General features: G+C 44.8%; 1 protein-coding gene across 1 annotated transcript in view; it reads left to right on the top strand.

The window, feature by feature from the left end:
• The window catches only part of slco3a1a (solute carrier organic anion transporter family member 3A1a), a 193,554-nt gene that overhangs the window by 9,215 nt on the left and 156,346 nt on the right, over positions 1 to 27,993 (top strand). Inside the window, exon 2 of the mRNA XM_078530022.1 lies at positions 17,763 to 18,228. Within this exon, the coding sequence (XP_078386148.1) occupies positions 17,763 to 18,228 (466 nt within the window). The remainder of the gene's footprint in view (positions 1 to 17,762; positions 18,229 to 27,993) is intronic.

Genomic DNA, 27,993 nt, shown 5'->3' with positions numbered 1-27,993 from the left:
TGAGGTCTGACTGATTCCATGGATTGTCACTAGTGCGAGGTCATGGTATGTCGGTAGACCTGCGATTGCTGGGCCTTTAGTCTCCACGATGTAGAACATCTGTGACACCCTGGAGGATTAAATGTACTTGCACTCTAGGACAATGGATCCTTCACATGGAATAAGTGAACTATTGATGCTGAGAGTTGCACAGTAGTAGGTTTCACCATGGCCCTTCATGTCTGTGGATACATGTTTTTAAAATCCACAGATGGGCATTCCCTTGGTGCATGCAGGAGGCCACACCTTCCATATGTCTTGTTAGGTTTCGGTTCTAGTAAGTGCGTCAACAATTGGGCTGATACTTAGGACCTGTAAGCTTTGTCGACATGCATGGATCGCTTTGTGCTTATATGTGAGGTTCCTTCAGTAGCTCTTCAATGCTGTACGTTTTGGGCTTGTTTAGCAGATCTTTCTGGAACGCTCCCATGGGAGTGGGTGCAATCACCCACTCAACAATCCTGTCAGCTAGTTCTGCATCTGAAAAATCACAGTATGTATTCTTTTCCCTGCATCTGCTGATGAACGGTCTGTGCATTCTGCAGGCTATTATCAAAGTGATGTGAACTCTAGTCAATGAATACAGAAGTTTAACCTGATTCTGAACTGGTCTTCCAATTTTGTCAATATCTTTTGGGGATCCTTTAGCTCTTCAGCCTGTGTAGACCTTCATTCCGAATTGTTTGGCGAATTTTTATGATTTACTCTTGGAAGCCGCGAGTCCGTTGCAGTCTGATCAGACCATGTTATGCCATGTAGCATGATCTAAGGCTGGTCACCATGTACTTAATCTTGCTACCAGGCTGTTCTACAACTGCTGAACACCATGTCATGTTGTTAAAATGATATCAAGGCACCAATCACTCATAAGAGATTGGGTAAACAGGTTGTGAGTTCATTTATTAAGACTAAGCACATGATATATATGGATAGTAAGCTTGAAGACATCAGCAGGGCTGTGTGTTCTATGTTCTGTTCAAAAGCAAAAGTGAAACTGAGGCTGGATCTTACGACACACTTCCCTTTATTGATGGCATTCTGCTATCCCTCAATGGTATATTATACAGCTATGCTCACTGTGCCGCATTCCAGCCATTTTTCCAGTAATTGTGGCATAAATTTTCAAGGAATGGAGAGGCAATGTCACATTGCTGTGAATTCTGGGCACTATCACATTTTTGGTCAATGGGTCGATTGTGTGACGGAATTCGTCTGCCCTCACTCAACAAAGGCAAGGGTTGTGAAACATAGTTCATAACAGGGTTAAAAATACATGGAGGTGGCAGGCAATTCCGCCCTGGAAGCCTCACAATTGGCCCTCAAAAACTCAAAGAGAGGGGTGCAAAATTCGAGAAAGGTTGCCCCTATGTATTTTGATTGGAGGAGCAGCGAGTGTGGGAGACAGAATCTGTGAGGAGCTGCTCCTCCAATCAGATTCTGCCTCTCCCATGTTGCTGCTCCTGCTCCTCCAATCATAGGACCCCTCAGTCCTGCTTCTTTTTTTTTTCTAATCTTGGCCTCTTACCTTGCTGGATGTTGGTTTTCTTGGGCAGCAACGCGGCCTGGATGTTGGGCATGACCGCACCCCTACCCTGGCTTATGGTGAGTCCTCCTACTAACTGGTTGAGGTCCTGGTCATTGCAGGTGGTGAGCTGGAGGTGGTGGGGGATGATATGGGTCGTTGTCTTGTCCCAGGCCACGTTGCCAGCCAGCTCCAAGATCTTGATGGCAGTCGGATAGGCAGGGTGCCTATCGTACTGCACTATTCCATGGTGGTTCAGAACCAGAGATTGATGAAGATTGCTCTGCGTCATTGTGTTGCCAACAAGCCAGTGGCCTTTACCAATTATAACGCCTGGTGCATTTGACTCAAAAATGCAGTCTTATAGAACTGGAGTGCTTTGCGTACAGGAGGGGATCTGTGTGTCTAAGGTATGGTTGCCAGCTCGCCAGGATTGGCCCGGCATCTCCAGGAATGAAAGGTTAATCTCCAGGACATCGTGTGAGGAGAAAAATCAATGGGGCATTAAACGAAATTCTGTTTATGTTCTTTTTTTTCATTTTCTGTAAATATTTCAGTTTATTGTTTATGAAGGTATCAAAGATTGGGAAAATGGCTGCTTGCTTTTCAGTCAAGAACTGTCCCACTGGGTCATGAAAAGTCCTTTCAGTTTCCTATTGGTGAGGGAAAGTGGTGCATGGACATGTGAGGTGAGCAATGGGAGAGCGTGGAGGTGGGGCATGTGATGAAACCTCCAGGAATACTTTCAACCAGACTTGGCAACTTTAAGCTAATGTGAGATCATTCACGTGACACACCCAAGGTTCCGGGTTCAAGCCCCATTCCTGGGCTTTAAGTGCAGGAATGAAGGCTGACACTCTAGTGCTGTACTGAGGGTGTACTGCACTATTGGATGGAATGTCATCTTTTGGATGAGACATTAAGCTGAGGCCCCATCTGCCTGCTTGGGTGGATATAAAAGACCCTATAGCACTATTTCAAAGAACAGCAGGGGAGTTATCCCAGGGTCCCGGCCAATATTTACCCCTCAATCGACAGCACAAAAAACAGATCACCTGGTTATTATCGCATTGCTATTTGTGGGAGTTTGCTGAGCACAAATTGGTTGCCGGTTCTCCTACTTTACAGCAGCGAATACACTTCGAAAAGTTCTTCATTGACTGTAAAGCTCTTTCAGCTGGTAGTAGTGAATAGTGCTTCATAAATGCAAGTCTTTCTTTATCTTCCTCACCCACCCCCTCCCCCCGCTCCCACGCCTCCCCCGCCAGGTTATTCCACTGCATTTCCTTTCCTGTCACACTGGATGCAATCAGTACAGGTCAGGGATCAAACTTGAGACCTTTCAGTTTGTTTATTTTAATGTCACGTTCGAGGCCAACTGTGCAGACAATTTCCGTCTGTTCCCTAACTGTTTTATTTAAACAGTTGGAGGAGTGAAATGGTATTGATTGCACAAACGTAAGATGAAAACAGATCAAGGTACGGGTCACTGACATCCTTGGAGGTGCATTTTTGTATTCATTTAGTTGTAGATCTCTACTGGTAAATATAGCAGTTGCTGTGTAATTTTGCAGGCTGATGCATTCAAAGCATCATTACAGAAGAGAAAAGAATCACAAATGCTTGAAATCTGAAATAAAAAACAGGCGGTGCAATGCTGCCCTCTGAATCAGTTGGTAAAATAGCTGCCCAATGGGGAGCTGCCACATGAACAAAGTCAGTTCGAGGTTTGATAATGTTTTTAAAATTGAATTAAAAGTCCCAAGCTCCCATGGTGGGATTTAATCTCAAATTCCCTCCATTTTTAAAAATTCATTTACAGGATGTGGGTGACGCTGGCTAGGCCAGCATTTGTTGCCCATCCCTAATTGCCCTTGAGAAGGTGGTGGTGAGCTGCCTTTTCGAGCTGCTGCAGCCCATGTGGTGTAGGTGCACCCACAGTGCTGATAGGGAAGGGAGTTCCAGGATTTTGACCCAGCGACAGTTAAGGAACAGGGATATAATTCCAACTCAGGATGGTGTGTGGCTTGGAAGGGAACCTGCAGGTTATGGTGTTCCCATGCATTTGCTGCCCTTGTCCTCCTAGGTGGTAGGGATTGCAGTTTTGGAAGGTTTTGTCAAAGGGGCTTTTCTGAGTTATTGCAGTAAATCAGGTAGGTGGTACACACACTGCTGCTGTGGTTCAGTGGTGGAGGTAGTGAATGTTTGTGAATGGGGTGCCAATCAAGTGGGCTGCTTTGTCCTGCATGGTGTTCGTCTTCTTGAGTGTTGGAGTTGCATGCATCCAGGTAAGTGGAGAGTATACCATCACACTCCTCATTTGTGCCTTATAGATGGTGGACAGGCTTTGGAGAGTCAGGAGGTGAGTTACTCACCACAGAATTCCCAGCTTCTGATCTACAGTTGTAGCCATAGTGTTTATAAGGTTAGTCCAGTTCAATTTCTGGTCAATGGTAGTGCCCAGGACATTGATAGTGGGGGATTCGGTGATGGTAATGCCATTGAATATCAAGGGGAGATGGTCTGATTCCCTCTTGTTGGAGATGGTCATTGCCTGGCACTTGTGTGGTGCGAATGATACTTGCCATTTGTCAGCCCCAAGCCTGAATGTAGCCTAGTGACTGACCCACTACATGATAAGTGATAAGAATAGATTTTGCAAACTAGTGCTCCACAGGGGGAACATATATCTGAAACTCAGCTGCAGTGGTCTGCAGGCTCCACAGAATTTTCTGACCCTTAATTTTACCAATTCTCCGATATTGTTGCCTGTTACTCCAGCTGTGAAATTCATAAATTCTACCCCCTGGAGTATAGGACAGCATATATTTGAACTTTGGATTTGACCAGATGGACTGCAGTGGTCTTTTCTGGTTCTGCACATTTCCTAAGTTATGCATCCCTGGAAATACCAACAACAACCTGCATTTCTCTATCACCTATAACTTGTGGAAAATTCTCAAGGTGCTTCACAGGAGCATTATCAAACAAAATTTGACATGAGATTTAGGAAGGTGACCATCAGCTTAATCTAAGAGGTAGAGGCTTCACGGAACATCTTAAAGGAAGAGAAAGGCAGGTAGGGATTTAGAGACGTTTAGGAGGGAACTCCATGGGCAGGATTTTCCGTTTGGCATGCGGGCACACGCCTGACACACTTGAGCATGAAATACCGCGTGATGACGTTGGACGATATTTCGCGTGACATTTCGGTCAGCGGGCGCATGTGGAAGGCCTATTAAGGCCATTAAAGTAGTGATTAACTGAGATTTTTCGTTGCCAATCCAATGTTACGGTTGGCAGGCTGGCAAATAGGCCAAGCGGCCTTGGCATTTTTCAGGAAACCTCATTCACAGGCAGGGTGAAGTTTCCGATATTAATTTTAAAAAAAATAATAAAGATGTTTGGGCAGAATTTTCATCATCCATATGTTCCAGTGACTGATTCTGACACGTGGGCATTTTTTTTTACCTGGCTTTTAAATCTTCATTTTTTTGCACTCAAACTCTTCAGCTGCCAGAGGCAGCTCTCTGCCTTCAGGGAGCTTTCACCCCGTGCTCCCCCGCGCCTGCGCTCGCCCTCCTCCCGCCCCCAGCCCGCCAGCACTGAGCTTTAACGGCCAGCCAGCATGAAATCGCGGTTGGCCAGGGGGGTCCATTCCCCGGCAGCTCCAGGGCCCACCAATCGCGGGCTCCCGCCGAACTATAACTCCTGCCCTATATTTAAAATGTAGAGCATCGGGCCAATATGTGAACCAGAGCAGTTTTATACTAGAGAAAGAGGTTACGTGCGTCTGGGATTCCCTGGGCTGGACCATTACCTCATGTTTGGGATCAATTATCTAATCTCATGGCCTTTGTAGTCCATTTCGCATTTCAGAATCTGAGGTAAACTGACCTAATTATACTTCATGCAGCTAAACAGTGCCTCGGTGACGCAACAGAAGCTGCCCATAAAAATCCCTGTGTCATTGTGTTTCTCAGAGTAATATGAAATCGGAAGAGGTTAAAATAGAGAATTAAAATACCCGACTGCTGGGAATTTAAAATAGAAGCAGGAAATGTTGGAAATACACAGCAGGTCTGTCCACATTTTTGAACAACAGCTCCAATGAAGGGTCGCATGGGAAATATTGACCCCTCTGCCTGAGAAACTGTATACACGAACATACAAACAGACGGATTAAGAGCAGGAAAAGGCCATTCGGTTCCTTGAGTCTGCTCCACCCCATTCAATAAGATCATGGTTGATCTGAATGTGGCCTTGACTCTCCTTTCCTGTCTACCCCCTCTAACCTTTGACTCCCTTGTCAGTCAATAATCTATCTACCTTTGCCTTAAAAATATTAATTGTCCCAGCCTCCACCATGCTGAGTTAGAGTTCAAAGATCCTCTGAGAGAAAAAAATTTTTCTCATCACCGTCTTAAATGGGAGGATCCCTATTTCTAGTCTTCCCCATAAGGGGAAACATCCTTTCAGCATCCACCCTGTCAAGTTCCCTCAGGATCTTCTGTGATTCAGTCTTCTAAACTTCAATAGATACAGGCCCAACCTGTCCAACCTTTCCTCGTAAGCTAACACCTCCATCCCAGGTATCAGTCAGGTGAATCTTCTGTGAACTGCTTCAAACGCATTTATCCCAGCATGAAGCAAAAGGTGGATATGATAAGGAAGGTTATTCAGCCTACCCCAGTTTATCTATCTGGACAAACTTGACAATACCCTTCCCATCATGTCATTCAACTGTTTCTTAAATTATCTCAGTGATTTTGCCTCCTCAACCCTACATTTAGGTAGATGCCTACAGAAGGAGTAAGATGAAGGTTAGAATGGGGAAATGTTTGGTGATAATTTCAGGAGAAGGACAATTTATTCTTGTGATAATAAATAGTATGGAGTTCTGGTCTCCATATTACAGTAAGGAAGGTACAAAAAAACGATCTACATGAAAGATACCAGACCTGGGAGCTTATAACTATCAAGAAAGACTGAAAAGAATAGGGGGCAGAGTTTAAAAACAAGGGGTGTCCATTTAAGACAGAGATAAGGAGGAGTTTTCTCTTTCAGAGGGCTGTTAGTCTTTGGAATTCTCTTCCACAGAGAGCAGCGGAGGTTGGGTCGTTGAGTAGGTTTGAGGCTGAGCTCACCAGGTTTTTGATCAACAAGGGGATCAAGGGTTGTGGGGGGGCAGGCACAAAAGTGGAAATAAGGCCACAATATGATAATCCATGATCTTACTGAATGGCGGAACAGGCTCAATGGGTCAAATGGCCTACTCCTGCTCTGATTTCTTATGGTCTTTAGAAAAGAAAAGGATGAGGAGGTAACCTAATAGAGGGCTTTAAAATTATGAAGGAGTAAAATAGCATAAGTGTGGAGAAGATATTTCCAATTGTGTGCAGTCCTAAACTCAATCTTCCAGTACCCCTCCGCTAAACTAATCACTTCACTGAGTCTCAAAACTGATTATTCAGTTAACCACTGTCCCACTAGCTTTGCAGTCTTTCTTCTCAGAGGGCTGCAAATCCCTGTCTCCTTTCTCTGACACACGCACTGAGCCCCTCTCTCTCTTGAATCCTGCCTTCTCTGTGTGTGTCACTGGATCACTGTCACGAGGCAACAGTGAAGCTTTTCTACTTTGTACTTTGTTTCCAGAATCATTATGCTTTCAACCCCTTTTAACCCATCTCTTTAACTTCAGGGGTTATAAGGCCTCATTAAAAATGTACATACCCAGCCAAGCCCAAAGGGCAGGATCTTCCGGTTGGTGAGCAGGGTCGCTTACCAATGTGTAAAATGACATGGGGTGATGTCGGATGGAACTCCTGATGTCACCCTGCGTCATTTCCATATTCAGGTCAGCGGGGACTCAGCCGAGTTGGATGTGCGCCCGCCGACCTGTCAACGGCCTATTAAGGCCATTAGAAAACTAATTCAGCTCATTAATGGACCTGCCCGTCCAACCTTAAGGTTGGCGGGCAGGCTGGGAGCCCAGGCGGGCTGATGAAAAAACATGAAACCTCATCCACTGGCGGGATGAGGTTTCTTGAGGGAATTTAAATTTTAATGAAAGGTTGAATTAAAAGTTATGGACATGTCCCAACTCATGTGACAGTGCCACATGAGGGGACACGACAGGGAAAATTTTTAAACTCCTTTATTAAATGTTGAAAATCTGAGCCGATCTCCCTGAGGCAGCACTTAGCCTCAGGGAGATCTGGGCGCTATTTCGTGCGCATACGTGAAAAAATGCACTCCCAGCTGAGGGAATCCCCCTCTCCCCCGGCCTGCACAGGGAGCACATAGCGCCTCCTGGCGGACGTCACGTTGGGCGGGCCTTAATTGGCCCACCTACGTAAAATGGCGGCGTGCCTCCGACTGGGGGCGCTGATCGTGAACCCGCCCGATCCCGCTCTCCCACCCCCCCCCGCACAACGGGGGGAAAATTTTGCCCAAAAGACCTGAAACCTTTCAGTCACAAAGTCTATCCAGACTCCCAGACACCAAGGTTTATAAACAAAACCTAAATTACATTGAAACCATTTTTGCCTTTCTTAACACACAAATATCTATATAATTGCAACTTAAAATTATACATTGTTCATAATACTTCTTTTAAGAAAGACATATTTTGCGGTTTAAAGCTCCTTTGCCAATGTGCAGGGTGTTGGATGTGCAATGCTGGATAAAGTTCATTCTTGGCTTTTGGCATTGCACGTGATGCTAATCTGTCCCACAGCAATAAGAGTGACACACAGCAGCTATTCTTTCTTCAAATGATGGTAGTCGCTAGTAAAGGATGATAAGGCATTTTAAAGGTGGTAAAAAGGCCAGTAAGCCTATTGTAGAACTCATTCTAGGGACTGGATTTTACGCTGGGCATATTTTTGGCAGGGTGTGGGGAGGTGGGGGCTCGTAAAATAGGGCGGGTGCCCAGCCCAGCGCCTTTCTGAGAAACCCTAAGCTCGCCTCCCTCCCCAGCACAGGAGGTGGGCAGAGGCTGAAATCATCCGCCTGCCCACCATATTTAAATAAATAATTAGAGGTCAATTGAGCTTCTAAACAAGCCAATTGACCCTGATAATACACTGCCCGTGCCGTAATACGATTGGCATGGGCAGTCGGGTGGGAGTGGGCAGACAGTTTTGGTAAAAAAGTTTCTAAAAGGGCAGAAAGGAAGGGGAGCACTGCTTTTTATTCTCCCATGGGGTGTGGGCATTGCTGGCAAGGTCAGCATTTGTTGCCCATCCCTACTTGCCCTTGAACTGAGTGACATGTTAGGTTATTTCAGAGGGCAGGTAAGAGTTAACCACATTGCTGTTGGTCTGGATTCACATGTAGGCCAGATCAGGTAAGGACGGCAGATTTCCTTCCCTAAAGGACATTAGTGATGATTGTTGTCATCATTACTGAGCCTAGCTCTATATTTACAATCTAATTTCAGATTTTATCAATTGAATTTAAATTCTACCAGCTGCCATGGTGGATATCCCCAGAGCATTAGCCTGGGCCTCTGGATTACTAGTCCAGTAATATTACCACTACACTACCGTCTCCTCATGCAGATGGTACTATCTTCGGGGGGTGCCCTTTGCACATGGGGAGAAGTCCCCCCTTAAGACAGTAACCCCTTTCTTCCTACCCCCTGCTCTCCAAAACCCATCACCCCAACCCCGCCTACCCCCACCCTAAGCTGGCCAAACCCTCCCTGCCCAATACCCCAGACTTACTTAACTCCGGGGATCCATTGGGCTTTTTCTCAGGACTGGTTGCATCCCAGCAGCGCCCACGAACAGGATCTCGGTGCTGCCAGAACTGCTGGAGCTGCCGGCCAATCTGATTGGCCAGCAGCTCCCCAAGGCAGGACTTCCTTCCCAGTGATGGGTAGAAGTCGCGACTCTCCACCAGCTTAGCCCGCCTGCAGTGCGTTATGGCTGCGGGTCAGGCGTGGGCGTGGGCTGGCATGGATCGAGTTGGCTTCCAGCCGACTTTCCTTCTGGGGGTGGAGGTGCGTGGCGGTGGTGGGGGGGTGGGGAGGGGGTGGGAGTGGCAAGACATTACCTGCCCCCCATGCCCCCTTCCATAATATGCAATCCTAGTTTTCCTACTCCACATCCTAGCTGTTGCTGTATTTCGTCTGGTTATGGATTTGCCAGTTCTACTACGAGATCTGGTAGATCATTTTGAATATTTATCAGCCTTTGAGTAAAGAAGATTTTTATTTAAAATCATTGAATCTTGCAGCAACACCAACAGAGGCCATTCGGCCAATTGTGCCTATGTTGGCTCTTTGATAAATTACCCATTGCTCTTTACCTATAGTCCTGGAACTGTGTCCATTTCAAGTGTATATCAATTTCCCTTTTGAAAATTCACCATGTTTTTGAGCATGTTTTCCAGATCATAACAGCTGCGTAAATAATAATAATCGATTCGTTATGTTCAAATTTTATTTATTTAAGTTTACTTTTCATTATTTTAATAGCCCATTTGTTCTAGAAGTTATGTTCAGAATTTACTTTATCAAAACCATTGAATATTTGAAATACCTCAATGATGTTCCTTACCAATTCCAACAACCCCACCCACCCCCCCACCAACCACAAATCTCTGCCAATTTTAGTCTGCCCCAGATTATAGAGCTTAAACCTCTTGAATCTTTCAATTGTGTTCATCGCAACAGTAAGTACAGATCAGGGAAGCCATTTGGTCCATGTACTTCCATGTCCGTAGATACCAGTGGCCTCCCCACCCCCACCCTCACCACCCTCCACCCCATTCTACAATACCTGCACATTCCCAATCACTGCTGACTACTTCTCTGATGTTTATAGGGTGTTTGCCTTTATTACCTCATCCACAGACCATTCAGGTATTAATCACTCTTTGTGTCAGTTCTGAACTTACTCTTTACCAGTTTCTACCAAGCTCCTCTTGTCAAGTAACTCTGGTGTAACTAGACCTTTAAATTAACTATTTCTATCCTACCTATTATCTTCTTTAAAATTTAAAACAGTGATATGGATAACCAAGAATATTTATTAAGGGCATCAAATGAGATCTTAGTCCCCCTTACATCAACATCAAGGACATAAAGGGGATTTTACCACCTGGTTTATGACTAGGGGTGAATGATTCCAACATTTGGGATTTCCAGACTGTCATTCTTCAACCAGTTTGGAATATATTGGTGCTTACATTACCAAGCTCCCTTCAGGATCCACACAAGTTGCTGAATGAATTAACTATTTCTTGCCAGTTACCAAACAAGCCAGAAATAAAAACTTAGGGTGATAGTTAGCAACACTTAAATCTAAATACTGAAGTTAATATTGGCTATGGATGAGAGTGTAAAATGAACAATGTCAATTCATCTATCCATTATACATCCCACCTGACGATTTGTGTTTGCATTTACTTCGATGGCAGTAATTTTGACGACGTGAAAGTCAAAAATGACCTCCCCTATTGAGTGTGTAAATAAATAACAGATAAAATAAATAACAGAGATTACAATGGCAGTCTGGTTCTGTCATGGTAATCTGTATTGGCTGCTTACTGATTTAATTTACAGTTTAGATCAGTGAGATTGATATAAATTGGCCAGATTAATTTAGGATTAGATCATAGATAGCTGACAAGTTAACAGCAGTAGATAACCAGTCTATTGACTAAATTAAGGTCAGTATGCTTGTTGCCTCCAGAGCATGTACAACCTTGGCCCCAGGAGTTGGCTCACTATAATTAATATTAATGGGCAGGAAGTCATAGGTACAGGTCTAAGTGAGTGTTGTACAGTCACAGCTAGCAACCTGCATGCCAGGAGTATGATGCCATAAGGTGACACTTCAGGGCTGAGCATGTTTCTGCCTGTGTTCCAGGGTTTGAAGCTTTTGTTGCATTTTAGTGACCAAATTGAACACAGTATTCAATGTGCGGATTGGTGAGACTATTCTATAGCTTCATGAAAACAAGTCCAGCAAACCCTTTATTTGAATTGCCACTGACCCATCGTTTTGACTTGAGGCCATGGGCAAGTTTGCCACCAGACAATTTTTCACAAAGGTGACGCCTCTTCAAATTTTAAATGCATAAATTTGTTCTCTAGTTATCATTTTCTCTGGAAAGGAGGTAACTCCATTTAGTGACCAAAACACCAAGTTACTCTGAAAAATATCAATTTTCGCACAGATTTGGCACAAACTCAAGTGTTAACAATGACTCCTATGTCAAAACTGGAGTGTGAGAGGACCATGTGATATCAGTCATCTTGTGCCAGCAAGGCATGGCCAGAGTGCTAGGGCCTTTAGCCTTGCCCCAAGAGAAAAGAAATACTTGCATTTCTGTAGCACCCATCACAACACTGGATATCCCAACATATGTTAATTGTATATTGATTGAGCGTTTAACTATATTCAGCTGGTGGGCATAAACTGGGGATTCACTTATGCTCCTGTACACAGGAGCAGACTGAAACTGTGGTGGTTGGGTTTGCATGTGCATGTTTGTAAATGTGTCTCTATAAATAAAAACGTCTAAGTATGTAAAGATTAGGCTCCAGTTCTATCCTCGACTGTATGCTATCAAAAAGTACGCTTTACAATCAAGGAAGCACTTTTTGAAGTGTAGTCACCATTGTAGGAAACACAGCAGTCACAGCAAGCTCCCCCGAAAGCAATGAGGTAATGACAAGATAGCCTGTTTTAGTGATGTTGATTGAGGTATATTGGCTAGGACACCATGGAGAGCTCTGCTCTTTTTAATATTCATTCATGGGATGTGGGCTTTGCTGGCTGGGCCAGCATTTATTGCCCATCCCTAGTTGCTCTTGAGAAGGTGGTGGTGAGCTGCCTTCTTGAACCGCTACAGTCCATGTGGTGTGGGTACACCCACAGTGCTGTTAGGGAGGGAGTTCTAGGATTTTGACCCAGTGGCAGTGAAGGAACGACGATATATTTCCAAGTCAGGATGGTGAGTGACTTGGAGGGGAACTTCCAGGTGGTGGTGTTCCTATCTATCTGCTGCCCTTGTCCTTCTAGATGGTAGTGGTTGTGGGTTTTGAAGGTGCTGTCGAAGGAGCCTTGGTAAATCCCTGCAGTCCATCTTGTAGATGGTACACATTGCTACTGCTATGTGTCGGTGGTGGAGGGAGTGAATGTTTGTGGATGTGGTGCCAATCAATTGGACTGCTTTGTCCTGGATGGTGTCAAGCTTCTTGAGTGTTGTGGGAGCTGTATTCATCCAGGCAAGTGTGAATATTCCATCACACTCTTGACTTGTGCCTTGTAAACGGTGGACAGGCTTTGGGGAGTCAGGAGGTGTGTTGCTTGTTGCACTATTCCTAGCCTCTGAGCTGCCCTTGTAGCCATAGTATTTATATGGCTAGTCCAGTTCAGCTTCTGGTCAATGGTAACCCTCAGGATGCTGAAGTGGAGGATTCAGTGATGGTAATGCCATTGAACATCAAGGGGCGATGGGTGGATTCTCTCTTCTTTGAAATAATGTTGGATGAGGCCTCAGTTTAGCATCTTATCCGAAAGATGACACTTCCACTGCACTGGAGGGGATGCAGAGGAGATTCACCAGGATTTTGCCTGGGATGAAACATTTAAGTTATGAAGAGAGGTTGGATAGACTTGGGTTGTTTTTGTTGGAGCAGAGAAGACTGAGGTGCGACCTGATCAAGATGTACAAGATTATGAGGGGCATGGACAGGGTGGATAGGGAGCAGCTGTTCCCCTTAGTTGAAGGGTCAGTCACAAGGGGGCATAAGTTCAAGATGAGGGGCAGGAGGTTTAGGGGGGATGTGAGGAAAAACTTTTTTATCCAGAGGGTGGTAACGGTCTGGAATGCGCTGCCTGGGAAGGTGGTGGAGGCGGGTTGCCTCACATCCTTTAAAAAGTACCTGGATAAGCACTTGGCATGTCATAACATTCAAGACTATGGGCCAAGTGCTGGTAAATGGGGTTAGGTAGGTAGGTCAGGTGTTTCTCACGTGTCGGTGCACACTCGATGGGCCGAAGGGCCTCTATGGCACTGTGGTAATTCTGTGATTCCAGCAGTATAGCATTGCTACTGCAGTACTGCATTAAGTTTGCCAGTCTGGACCACGTGCCTAAGCCTGTGGAGTGGGAATTGAACTCATGACCTTTTGACTGAAGAGGTGAGAGTGCGTCCATGACTGAATTGTATAGAAAGAATAGCAAGGTCATTTGGTGGGGTTGCTGGCACCAGGCCTATGGTGAGTTGGGAGTGATGGGGGCGGGGGAAAGGGTGCAGGGGTGTGCAGGTTGGTAGGAAATTTCCCAAAAGGGCTTGAAATGGGCATTGGACCTTCCACATGCAGAGGCAATGGGTTCAATTTTCAGGTGAGCACACTTGACAACTCCAGGCCGTTCTAAGCAATTTGGCCCATACTACTGTTGTGGACTAAGCATTCATGTCCTATTGGACCCGCCAGTGCCCGCTTTTCAAATGATGAACTGCATGATTAATTTCCAGGTTACTGTAAATGAGGAAGAATTCAACCAACATCACCAGAAAAGGTTATCTGGTCATTACCTTATTGGTGTTTGTGGGTTTTTGCTGTGTGTAAATTGGATGCTGTGTTTCTTACGTTACAAAAGTAACTATTTTTGACAAAAAATACTTAATTGGCTATGAAGCAGTTTGGTCCTAAGGCCATGAGAGGTGTTGTATAAAAGTAAGGTCTGTTTTTTTAGCCTAATTGATGAAGGTGCTGCCCTTTGGACATACCAGGGCCCCACCTGACTTCGCAACCGATTGTAAAAGGTTCCATTGGAGCACATGAAGAAGAGCTGAGGCCTTGTCCCAGTCAACTTTTCTTCCTGAACCATCATCACTAAAATATATAAGCTGCTCACTTGTCTTACTGCAGTTTGTGGGATATTGCTGTCTGCAGTGACTACACTTCAAAAAGCCCTTTATTATCCGTGGAGTGCTTTAGGACACCCTGAGGTTGTGATAAATGCAAGTCCTCTGTTTTAAGTGTTGTGCAAGCAAATGCGGTAAACAATTTGCACATAGCAAAATGTCACAAACAACAATGAGCTGAACGATGTGGGTAATCTAATCGCTGTAGTGTCAGTTGAGGGATAACTGTTGGCCAAGATGCAAGGAGCTCTCACTTCTACTCTTTGAATAGTGCTATGGGATTTTTCATGTCCATCTTACTCAGGCAGGTAGGGAGTTGCTTTATTGTCTAGTCTGCAGGATGGTACTCCCAATAGCACAGCACACCTTCAATATTGCACCGACATATCACCTGAACTGGAGTGAATTCACAGCCTTCTGATTCAGAAGGGGAAGTGCCTTCAGCTGAGCTTAGCTGATCCTTTTAAAGAGACAATTTAGTGCTGAATCGGGATTATTTTCAACATGTAAACTAGGAACAAGATTCTGATTTCCAAACTCAAATCAGAATGGATCACTGGGGGATAATTGACACAGGGAAAACTCGCTCCTATTCTTCAGGTAGTGCCACAGGATCTTTTATTTTACACCTAAACCACAGGAACAGGTAGACAAAGCTTCAGTTCAATGCCTATCTGAAGGATTACATTTCCAACAATGCAAGCCTCAACAAAAACAAAAATACCTGGAAAAACTCAGCAGGACTGGCAGCATCCGCGGAGAGGAACACAGTTAACGTTTCGAGTCCGAATGACCCTTCAACAGAACTAAGTAAAAATAGAAGAGAGGTGAAATATAAGCTGGTTTAAGGGGGGGGTGGGACAAGTAGAGCTAGTACATCCGTGATTCCTCTGACACCCTACATCATATCAACAATTTCCAGTTCTCTGGCCCCAACCGCCTCCTCTTCACCATGGACGTCCAATCCCTCTACACCTCCATCCCCCACCGGGATGGTCTGATGGCTCTCCGCTTCTTCCTCGAACAGAGGCCCAAACAATCCCCATCCACCACTACTCTCCTCCGTCTGGCTGAACTTGTTCTCACACTGAACAATTTCTCCTTAAACTCCTTTCACTTCCTCCAAATAAAAGGTGTGGCTATGGGTACCCGCATGGGCCCCAGCTATGCCTGTCTCTTTATGGTGTATGTGGAACATTCCTTGTTCCAGTCCTACTCCGGCCCCCTCCCACAACTCTTTCTCCGGTACATCGATGATTATTTCGGTGCTGCTTCATGCTCTCGTCTGGACCTGGAAAAATTTATTGATTTTGCTTCCAATTTCCACCCCTCCATCATTTTCACATGGTCCATCTCTGACACTTCCCTTCCCTTCCTTGACCTCTCTGTCTCAATTTTTGGTGATAGACTGTTACACCAATATCCATTACAAGCCTACCGACTCCCACAGCTACCTCGACTACAGCTCCTCACACCCCGCTTCTTGTAAGGACTCCATCCCATTCTCTCAGTTCCTTCACCTCCGTCGCATCTGTTCTGACGATGCCACTTTCAAAAACAGTTCCTTTGACATGTCCTCCTTCTTCCTTAACCGAGGTTTTCCACCCACGGTGGTTGACAGGGCCCTCAACCGTGTCCGGCCCATCTCCCGCGCATCTGCCCTCACACCTTCCTCTCCCTCCCAGAAACACGATAGGGTCCCCCTTGTCCTCACTTATCACCCCACCAGCCTCCGGATTCAAAGGATCATCCTCCGCCATTTCCGCCAACTCCAGCATGATGTCACCACCAAACACATCTTCCCTTCACCCCCCCTGGCGGCATTCCACAGGGATCGTTCCCTCTGGGACACTCTGGTCCACTCCTCCATCACCTCCTACACCTCAACCCCCTCCCACGGCACCTTCCCATGCAACCGCAGAAGGTGCAACACCTGCCCCTTTACTTCCCCTCTCCTCACCGTCCAAGGGCCCAAACACTCCTTTCAAGTGAAGCAGCATTTCACTTGCACTTCCCTCAATTTAATCTACTGCATTAGTTGCTCCCAATGCAGTTTCCTCTACATTGGAGAGACCAAATGCAGACTGGGTGACTGCTTTGCAGAACACCTTCGGTCTGTCCGCAAGCATGACCCAGATCTCCCTGTCGCTTGCCATTTCAACACTCCACCCTGCTCTCATGTCCACATGTTCGTCCTTGGCCTGCTGCATTGTTCCAGTGACGCTCAATGCAAACTGGAGGAACACCACCTCATCTTCCGACTAGGCACTTTACAGCCTTCCGGACTGAATATTGAGTTCAACAATTTTAGATCATGAACTCTCTCCTCCATCCCCACCCACTTTCCGATCCCCCCCTTTTTTACCAATAATTTATATAGATTTTTCTTTTCCCACCTATTTCCATTATTTTTAAATGTATTTCCATCCATTGTTTTATCTCTGCCTTTTAGCCTTTTTCGATTCCTTCACCCCACCCCACCCCCACTAGGGCTATCTGTACCTTGCTCGTCCTGCTTTCTACCCTTAATTAGCACATTCCTTAGATAATATCACCACCTTCAACACCTCTTTATCCTTTTGTCTGTGACATCTTTAGGTTATCTCCACCTATCACTGGCCCTCTATCCAGCTCTACTTGTCCCAACCACCCCCCACCACCCCCCACCCCCCCCCAACATTGCAACAGCACAGAAAACAACTTCCTTAGTTCTGTTGAAGAGTCATTCGGACTCGAAACGTTAATTGTGTTCCTCTCCACAGATGCTGCCAGACCTGCTGAGTTTTTCCAGGTATTTTTGTTTTTGTTTTGGATTTCCAGCATCCGTAGCTTTTTGCTTTTATTTTAATGCAAGCCTCAATCGGCACAGCATTGGAATATCAATCTTCTCCCAGAGTGGGACCTGAAACCACAGCTAACAGCCAGTAAGCTCCCATCCCATCAGTTTAGGCTGAATTCCAAGCCATCGTGGTGAAAATTCAGTAACCAGTGTGACTTCCTTCTAATCCCAACACCAGGTACTATGGGGAAGGGTAATGTCGAATTAGAGCAGATATGACGGGTTTTGACAGTGAGAATCTGGATTTACTGCCCAAAAGCTTATTTCATGCTCTTATTTCCATTAATCATTGTCGCATAGATTTCTACGGAGGATAAGGTGGAGCATTCTCCCAGGGGTCAGCTGTGGGTTGCTTACTGCCTATGCTGCCTTATAGAGTTTGTATGATTGTATGATGACTGATTAGTACCTTGCTGTTTAATGCTTTTTGCAACACTTGTTTAACTCTGGACTTCTTTCCTTGTGCAGGTCAGTGTGCTAACAACTCTGGAGAGGAGGTTTAATTTACAGAGTGCTGACGTCGGAGTCATAGCCAGCAGCTTTGAGATCGGAAATTTGGCCCTGATTTTATTTGTGAGCTACTTTGGGGCAAAAGGGCACAGGCCACGCCTGATAGGATGTGGAGGCATCGTGATGGCCCTGGGGGCTTTGCTGTCTGCCCTGCCAGAGTTCCTCACGCACCAGTACGAGTATGAATCCGGCGAGATCCCCTGGGGACTGGAAGGCCGGGACCTGTGCATTGGGAATGTATCAACGAACAGTCAAGAACAGGAGGCCAAAATAATCTGCAGAAACAGGACTTCTACCAACATGATGTACCTCCTGCTAATTGGAGCCCAAGTCCTACTGGGAATTGGTGCTACTCCAGTCCAACCTCTTGGGGTGTCCTACATAGATGATCACGTCCAAAGGAAGGATTCCTCCCTGTATATAGGTAAGAAAAAAGAAATAATATTAGTTAATGATCTTATAACTGCCTTATATAAGTGACCGGTGCAATGATCATAAGGCCAGCGATCAATGACAGTTGCATTTCTCATTTTCCTTGTTGAATGTTGATGCCTCCTAACAGGGTTATAATGAAGTAAAACCAGGTTCCTTGACTGGAGTATGAGTTTGTTAACATTACAAAACATTCCTGTTAATCACATCCTCTTTAACTAGTGAGTTGGAGCTATACATGAGATTAAATGTAGTTTGATACTGTTTTATTGTGAGACCAGTCAGTTGGATCGTCATAGCCTTCCCCTTTGGCACATTTCTGTGGGTTTCAAAGTTCTTTCTGAATTAAATTTGGATTATGCAGAATTTACAGTACGGAGAGAGACCATTCAGCTGTTGTTTATGCTTCACAGAAGGCTGACCCCAGTTCATCTAACTTTATTAGCATAACTTTCTATTCCTTTCTCCTTCTCGTGTTTATCTACCTTTCCTTTAAATGCTCTATTCTATTCATCACAGCTCCTTATGGTAACCTGCTCCACTGCCCCTATTGAATTTATTGGTGAATATCTTATATTTACAGCCCCTAGTTCTGGAGTCTCCCACAAGTGGAAATATTTCCTCCACATCTACCCTATCAAACTTTTGCATAATCTTATATACTCTATCAGGTCACCCCCACTCCCCCACCATAGCCTTCCCTTTCCTATGCTATATAATGCTACCGAGGGTTTACTTTAATTTCCTAGAAACTGAATTCGACAGATGCTGCAAATGGCAGAACAAACAAGGCAAATGACATTGCCAGGGAAGTCCAGATATGGATTCAGAGCTCCTCGGGATGATCACAGCTGACTGGTCACATGGCAAACACTGTTTATAAACTTAGACTAGCTGGTAATGTAGGTGAAATGACTGATTCTATAACCCCAGTAAAGAATTGTGGTCGATCAGAGAAAGGGGTACATCACTGGAAGGCCTATTATCTAATTCCTTTCCAGCGAGGCTCTCCTCTCGGTGTGCAGGACCAGTGAATTCATCCTCAGGTGTAAAGTTGCATTTTGTAAAGGCATTTCTTTGCTTGGAAAGATACATTTCATTTAAATGAATCTTCTAACTGGTAATTGAATCATTGATTTGTTTCAGTGTTTATAACGATGAAGAGTAAGTTATCAGCCAAGCTGCAGAGAATGTGAGAATATGACACAGTGACAGCTTTACATAAGGAAATATGCCATAGGAGCATGAGACTGATTTTATGTGTGGTATTGTTGCAATCAAAATGTACCCCCTAAAATGGTGGCAATTCCCCCAAACAATTTTTTAAAAGCCATTTGTTGGACATTGCACCAGTGAGGTGCAATTTGTTTCTATTTGTTGATGAGATGTGGACATCACTGCCAAGACCAGCGTTTATTGCCCATCCCTAATGACCCTTGAGAAGGCGATGGTGAGCTGCAACCCATATGCTGTATGTACACCCACAGTGCTATTAGTGCAGGGGGGGGGTGGATTTTGACTAAGTGACAGTGAAGGAACGGCGATATAGTTCCAAGTCAGGATGGTGTTTGGTTTGGGTGGGGACTTGCAGGTAGCGGTGTTCCCTTCATCTGTTGCCCTTGACCTTCTTGGAGGTAGAGGTCGTGGGTTTGGAAGATGCTGGCGAATGAGGCTTGACAAGCGGTTGCAGTGTATGTAGCCACATCCCCTGAACTCTCCTGATAGTTCATTGAGACTATCCATTTTGTAATTTAACCCAGCAGACATTTCTTGAGGTGCTGTCTTAATTTCTTCAGTGACATAGGCGTGATCAGGTACATACTGCTGCCACATTGCACTGGTGTTGGAGGGAATGAATGTTTAAGCTGGTGGATGGGGTGCCAGTCAACTGGGTTGGAGCTTCTTGAGTGTTGCTGGAGCTGCACTCATCCAGGAAAGGTCCTTGAATGCCAAGAGGAGATGGTTAGAGTCTCTCTTGTTGGAGATTGTCATTGCCTGATACTTGTATGATGCAAACGTTACCTGTCACAGAACAGACCACTGCATGAAGGCTTGGACTGCTTCAGTATCTGAGGAGTTAAGAATGGTACTGAACACTGTACAACCATCAGCGACCATCCCCACTTCTGACCTCATGGTGGCGGGGAGGGGGTGGGGGGGGTGCGGTTGGTATGTGGGGATAAATTCCCAATGAGTTTTCCCATTTGCTCACCGTAACTTCAGCAGAAATACTGGGAAAATGGGAGAAAAGCCATTTAAGCTGTTAACCTGGGTTTTCCACATTCTTCTGCTGAGGCTAACCTGATCACCCCTATGTCACTGAAGAAATTAAGACAACACCTCAGGAAATGTCTGCCGGGTTAAATTACAAAATGGATAGTCTCAATGAACTATCAGGAGAGTTCTTGCCATCATTTATTATTTTCATTCTTCCCCCATCTTGATTTTTTGCCAATTCCTCATTAATCTTCGTTCCTAGTTGCTGGGAGAAAGAGAGGTTAACCTCTTGACTGACCTCTCAGGTTCACAGATTGATAGAAGTTACCTTGTGTACTGACTGGGGAAAGAAAGACTGGCCACAATCAGATCTGACTTTAACATTACTGTGTCAAGCAGCTCGCTGGCTCTCACATGACCTTCTATTGTTTCTTATACAATGTTCAAGCAGTTGAGTGATGTGATGTATAAGTGGGTGGGTGGGGTTGAAATCAGTAAAAAAATAAGTGACCTTATTGGGCCAAATGGACTTTTCCTGCATCTAAAAATTCTTGGGTTCTATAATTTGCCTCTGTGCATGCCTGCAATTATGTTTTGGACGGCAACTAACTTAATTACCTTTCTGTCAACTGAATCCTTCTTTGCTGCACCATTCTGGTGTAAACAATAATTTTGAGTGTTTTCACATTCTATTCTGTGTTTGCCTGACACAAAACATGAGTACATTTCCCCCTCCAGCCAAATAAAAAAAACAGTATGTGGTAGATTTAGTCCAGGCCCAAACCAAGTGGATCAAGAACTGGCAAGATCTGTTTCTCGGACCAGGTATATGTCATTGGGAAGGGCTGCCATCCCTTGTTGTGTCTCCATGGGCAGCTGCCCAGTGGAGAAGCAATTCGGTGTCACTTGCCTCACTGGCAGTGACCATCAGGAAAGTTGAAATTGTTGCGGAGCAGTTGTTTGCCAGGACTGGAATCAGGGGCAGGGGTGGGGAAACCATTCCTTATTGCCATGTGTACTGCTTCTAGCTGCATTAACCCATAGCCATCTGAATTCTATATTGTACATAATTCCACTTTTGGTACCAAGGTGCCTGTTCCAGGCTGGCAAAACATTTATCTCCCTATTCTAACATCTATGGTTCCAGGATTGAAACAACAACAACAACAACAGCACAACACAACATGGATTTATATAGCACCTTTAGCATAGTAAGGCAAGGCACATCATGTTGAGAAAAGGGTTAACATCAGAAGCACCTGGTGCTGATGTAACTATGATACAATGTCACAAGTGACAGCAATGGAGGGAAGCAGAAGTATAAACTTGCATAGAGTTACTGAGATGTTCATAGAGCTGTAATTAAATAGTAATGGTTTTATGAACTACAGTCTTAAGTAGCTTTCTTAGGGAAACAGTCAAACCCTAAGGAACCCCATCCAGACCCTGAACACAAGATGAAACATGGTGGCAGCAGACACTGAGTAAAAGACCCAGAAAAACTCAAAGTGAAGGCTGCAGATCTGACAGACCTACACATCCTTGGAAGAAGGATGAAAAGAAAATTGCTTGAAGACTCACCTGAGAACTTGGAGTATTGTGGGTGCAGCAGATACAAGCTGAGACACAGACCTTGAATCCAGACAGCAGTGAGCATAGACCAGAATCTACAAGCCCGGCTATTGAAGGAGCAACAGACCCAGAGCTTAGGACAAGCATGGAGTCTACATTACTCCCAGAACCATCCCGAAGCGCTGAAGACTGGCAACTGGCTCAACACTGGTACAACTGAAGAAAGAGATTTTGCAGATATCAAACAGCTTCAGGTTTGCACGAGAAAGGATCAGGTCAGTACTTTACTCTATGCAGGTGGAGCTACTGCCAAAGATGTAATAGCAAAACAGGGAGTCAGTAAGTCATCAAGCACTTATGCTGAAGTCCTCCGGGCATTTAATTCATGTTTCAGCATTTGAAAATATGTAATCATTTAATAAATGGAAACAAAAGGCGGTGAATGCATGGATTCATTTATTAGTGACCTGTACAGGCTAGCAGAAAATTGCGACTATGGGATCCTGAGAGATGAATTAATATGCGGTCGCATGGTAGTTAAGGTCCTGGATAAAACTCTTTCTGGTCTCTTGCAAAAGAGAGAAGGTCTAACTCTAACTAAGGTAGTATAAGTCACGCAACAGATCGAGCTCAAAAGACAAAATAGAGCGATTGTTCATGGGGAAAGTGACACCCTTAGAAACAAATGAGTGAGGCCATTCAATATATTGGAAAAGAGCGCATTAAAGCTGAAACCTGCAAAATCAGGGAAAAGCACACTGACTGCCGTTTTGAAATTCTCCCGGTGTGGCGGAGAAACCCTGCACAAGCGGGAAGAATGCTCAGCAGGTGAGCAGAGTGCCACAACTGTGGAAAGTTAAAACATTTTATATTTGTCTGCCTATCTAAAACACAAGAAAAAAAAGAAAAACTAACAAGACCAAACCAAATACAAGAAGTGGAAGAGGAACAGAAAAAAAGCAACCTTCCCTAGGGGAAGCTAACCAAACAGAAAATAATTACTGGGGGATTAAACTAGAAGTGGACAGACACCCCACAGAGTCTAAATTAGACACAGATGCACATGTTTCAGTCTTATTTAATGAAGCAAAGTGGCTTAAATGTATCACATAACAGCCATCATCCATCCAGATACAAGCTCCAGGAGGGTCTACACTGAATGTCATAAGTCAGCAATTGGCAAGATTAATATACAAGGATAAAGAAATCATTGAACTTCTGTATGTCATACAGTACCAAGAGTCATCATTATTAAGCAGGAAAGCACGCTTACAATTGAGGTTGATCTACAAGGTTGATTAAATTCCTGATGAGCAGTCAAATAACGTATTCAGGAATGAATTTCCAACATTATTTTCAGGCTTAGGAAAGCTGAAGACAGTATATCATGTAACCCTAAGAGCTGATGCTAAACTAATTTGCCTCTTCACACTGAAGAAAATCCCTCACCCACTCTTAGACAAAATCATGAGCGGCATTAAGTACCTGTCACAGCAGGGGTTTATCTCTCCAGTAACCATACTGACAAAGTGATGTTCTGGAATGGTCACAGTACCAAAGCCTAATGGCTCACTTAGAATCTGTGTGGACTTGACTCAACTAAATAAATCAGTGAAACGTGAGATCCACCCAGTGGCATCATGAGTGAAAGTCTTGCAAAATTAGCACAAAGTACCCTATTCACCAAATTAGATGCAAACAGCGGCTTTTGGCAGTTGCCTCTAGACAAAGATTCCAGAATGATAACCACTTTTATAATGCCATTCAGCCATTATTATTTTAATAGCTTACCATTCATAATTGCTTCTGCACTGGACATATTCCAACGAACAATGTCTTAGGTCCTTGAATGCATGGAAAGAGTAATATGCTGTATGGAAGACATTCTCATACATGGTTCATCAAGAGAAGAACATGACTATAGAGTGAGGGCAGTCCTCAAAGTTCTACAGGAAGCAGGTTTGAGCTGAATGAGAAATGTGAATTTGCAAAGCCAATGATTAAATTCCTAGGGCATATTATGCAAGCTTCAGGAATAACAGCCAACCCACAGAAAACCAAAATGAATAGAGTTCCCACAGCCTAGGAACATCACAGAGTTGCAAAGATTCCTTGGGATGGTCACCCAAATAGGCAAGTTCCTACCAAATTTAGTGGAAATCAATGAGCCATTGAGACAAGGTCAACAATGGTGCTGGAATGGGGACCGGCAAAGTGTTGAAGGAGATCAAGAAGATCAAAGATTTTCTAATTTCACCTGAAATTTTAGCACACTACAATCCAGAATTGCCAACAGTTGTAGCAGCGGACACATCATCTACAGGTTTGGGTGCAGTTTTGTTTCAACTTCAAAAGGATAGAAAAATGAGACCAATTTGTTATGCCTCAAGATTACACACAGACACTGAGAAAAAGTATACAACCATTGAGAAAGAAGGATTGGCAGCTACATGATTATGTGATGGGATTAAGATTTAAAATTGAAACAGACCACAAGTCTTTGATTACTCTTCTTAACCTAAAAGAGATTGCAAAAATGTCACCTAGAATTCAATGTTTCACACTTAGACTAATGAGATATGACACAGTGACTGAGTATGTTCAAGGGGCATACCGGACAACAGCAGATGCATTGTCAAGAATACCAGTGGAAGGAGTAAAATTGGAAGATTTGAATTTCATTGAGGAAGTGGAAGCATATGCTTCACTCATTACCAATACTTACCAGCCACTGAGAAGAAACTACAAGAGATTAAGCAAACACAACAGCAGGATGACAAATGCATCCAAATAGAAGAGTATTGCCAGAGAGGATGGCCAGATTATACTCCTAACAACCCGGTACTACACCAGTGCTATGAACCTTTGAACAGAGAAAACATCTCAACAATCATTGATGATTTTCTAATTTTCAATGACAGACTAGTCATCCCTAAGACATTTCAACTCAAAATTCTTCAAAAAATACATCAAGGTCACTTGGGGATAGCACATTTTCTGAGCAAGAGCCCAGCAGTCAGTTTGGTGGCCAGGCATTAGTCATTCTATAGAAGAACTAATCTCAAATTGCCTTACATGTGCAGTGAATAGCCAACAGCAGAGTGGCCAACTGTCATGGTCCACTTTTCCATCAAAACCATTGTGGCGCCTGGGAACGGATTTATTTGGGTTTAAAGGCAAGGTTTTCATCATCGTCATTGACTACTACTCCAGATGGATTGAAGTGAACAGATTGCACAGCATCATGGAAGAGGCAGTCATTCAGTCACTGATGAGAATCTTTGCGACACTCCCGAATCTTTGGGAGTTGTAGCATCAGACAATGGTCCTCAGTTTGCTAACGAATTATTCCACAACTTTGTGACGGAATATGGTTTCATGCATATTGCTAGCTCACCTAGATACCCTCAGTCGAATGGAGAAGCAGAAAGAGGAATTCGATCAATCAAAGAATTTATGAAAAAGAACAAAGATATTAACTTAGCCCTTCTTAGTTACAGTACCTCACTGCTACAAAATGGTTTCTCACCATCAGAATTGATGATGGAAAGATGGCTGCGAACACAACTTCTAGCTCTACAACAAAAATTACAACCTAACATTACCTCAGAAGATAAAAACCCTGTTCTCTTGCCCACATGTCTGTCCTTGGCTTGCTGCATTGTTCCAGTGAAGCCCAACGCAAACTGGAGGAACAGCACCTCATCTTCTGACTAGGCACTTTACAGCCTTCCGGGCTGAATATTGAATTCAACAACTTTAGATCTTAAACTCCCCCTCCCCCCATCCCCACCCCGTTTCTTCCCCCTCCCTTTTTTTTCTCAATACTTTATATAGATTCTTCTTTTCCCACCTATTTCCATTATTTTTAAATCTACAACTAATACTTTGTTAGTCTTTCCACCCCACCCCCACTAGAGCTGTACCTTGAGTATCCTGCCATCCATTCTTAATTAGTACTTTTCTTAGATAATATCACCACCTTCAACACCTCTTTGATCCTTTTGTCTGTGACATCTTTTGATTATCTGCTCCTATCACTGCTTGCTTATCCCTACAACCACCCCACCCTCAACTTCTCTCTCCCCCCGCCCCCCACCTTAGACCAGCTTATATTTCACCTCTCTCCTAACTATACTTCAGTTCTGCCGAAGGGTCATGAGGACTCGAAACGTCAACTGTTTTCTTCTCCACTGATGCTGCCAGACCTGCTGAGTTTTTCCAGGTAATTCTGTTTTTGTTTTGGATTTCCAGCATCCGCAGTAGCTTTTAGCTTTTTGTTTTTGTCTCTGTGTTTAATTGACTGCCACCTCTCTTCAAGAAATGCCCTCCCTGAAGAAGTACTGCTCTGTTCTCCGACAGGATTTCCGCCTGTCTCTTCTGCCCTGTTCACCTTCATTGCTTTCCATTTCTCTCCTGGTGTTTGACAAGGTGTTTACTAAAACCCGCTTTCACAGCCATATTTCCTTTCTCAGTGACTGTCTCTGTCTCCGACTCACCCCACATGGATTTCAACTGAAATTCCATCGCTCTTGTTTCGAACCCACCCAGGATTACAGGTATCTCCGGGACATAAAACGTTTCTCGGACTGCTGTTCCCGTCGCATTCTGAGATCCACACTCAGTGCCATGCGCCGCCATATGAACACACTCGACCTCTCCCTCCAGCAGCACCGCCGCACCCTTTTTCAAAGCTGCGTGTGCCCCCAGTTTCATTTTATTCTTCGCCTCATCCGTCGCCTCAACAAGAAACTTTTTCTCTTTCTCTCAAGTGCTAAGGAACGCAAGCTCCAACAACTCATCGACTCCAACACCCATCTGGGACCCTCCACCCCTGCTTGTCCCTCCGTCCCCACCTCATCTTCCAATCCCAGCCCCAGCCGCATATTCACTATACCCCCTGACCTTCCCCTCTCCGATGCTGAACGTTCAGTGCTCAGCAAAGGACTTAGTTTCATACCCTACGCCCTCATCTCAATGAATTTTGGGCTCGGCATGATGCTGAACTCTTCTTCCGCCGTCTTCGTCTCCGTGCTCACTTCTTTGGGCAGGAGTCCTCTCCCTGTTCAACGGATCCTTTTACCCACCTCCAATATTCTCCCTCCACCTGGACCCCTCCCTCCGGATTCTTACCTTCTCTTGATCTTTTCATTGAGAACTGTCGGCGTGACATTAGCCGTCTCAATTTCTCTGCTCCTCTCACCCATTCTAATCTGACTCTCTCTGAACTTACTGCACTCCGTTCTCTCAGGTCCAACCCCAACATTGTCATCAAACCCGCTGACAAGGGTGGTACTGTTGTTGTCTGGCGCACTGACCTCTACCTTGCAGAGGCTGAGCGTCAACTCGCAGACACTTCCTCCTACCTCTCCCTGGACCATGACCCCACCACAGAACATCAAGCCATTGTTTCCAGGACTGTCACTGACCTCATCTCCTCTGGAGATCTTCCTCCCACAGCTTCCAACCTGATAGTCGCCCAACCTCGGACTGCCCACTTCTACCTCCTACCCAAAATCCACAAACAGAACTGTCCTGGCAGACCGATCGTGTCAGCCTGTTCCTGCCCCACGGAACTCATTTCTCGTTATCTTGACTCTCTTCTCTCTCCCCTTGTCCAGTCCCTTCCCACCTACATCCATGATTCCTCTGACACCTTACGTCACATCAACAATTTCCAGTTCCCTGGCCCCAACCGCTTCCTCTTCACCATGGATGTCCAATCCCTCTACACCTCCATCCCCCACCAGGATGGTCTGAGGGCCCTTAGCTTCTTCCTTGAACAGAGGCCCGAACAATCCCCATCCACCACTACTCTCCTCCGTCTGGCTGAACTTGTTCTCACACTGAACAATTTCTCCTTTAACTCCTCTCACTTCCTCCAAGTAAAAGGTGTGGCTATGGGTACCCGCATGTGCCCCAGCTATGCCTGTCTCTTTATGGGGTATGTGGAACATTCCTTGTTCCA

The sequence above is a fragment of the Cetorhinus maximus genome, chromosome 26 (genome assembly GCF_964194155.1).
Source record: "Cetorhinus maximus chromosome 26, sCetMax3.hap1.1, whole genome shotgun sequence".
Classification (NCBI taxonomy): Eukaryota; Metazoa; Chordata; class Chondrichthyes; order Lamniformes; family Cetorhinidae; genus Cetorhinus; species Cetorhinus maximus.
This window is presented reverse-complemented; position numbering and strand designations above follow the sequence as displayed.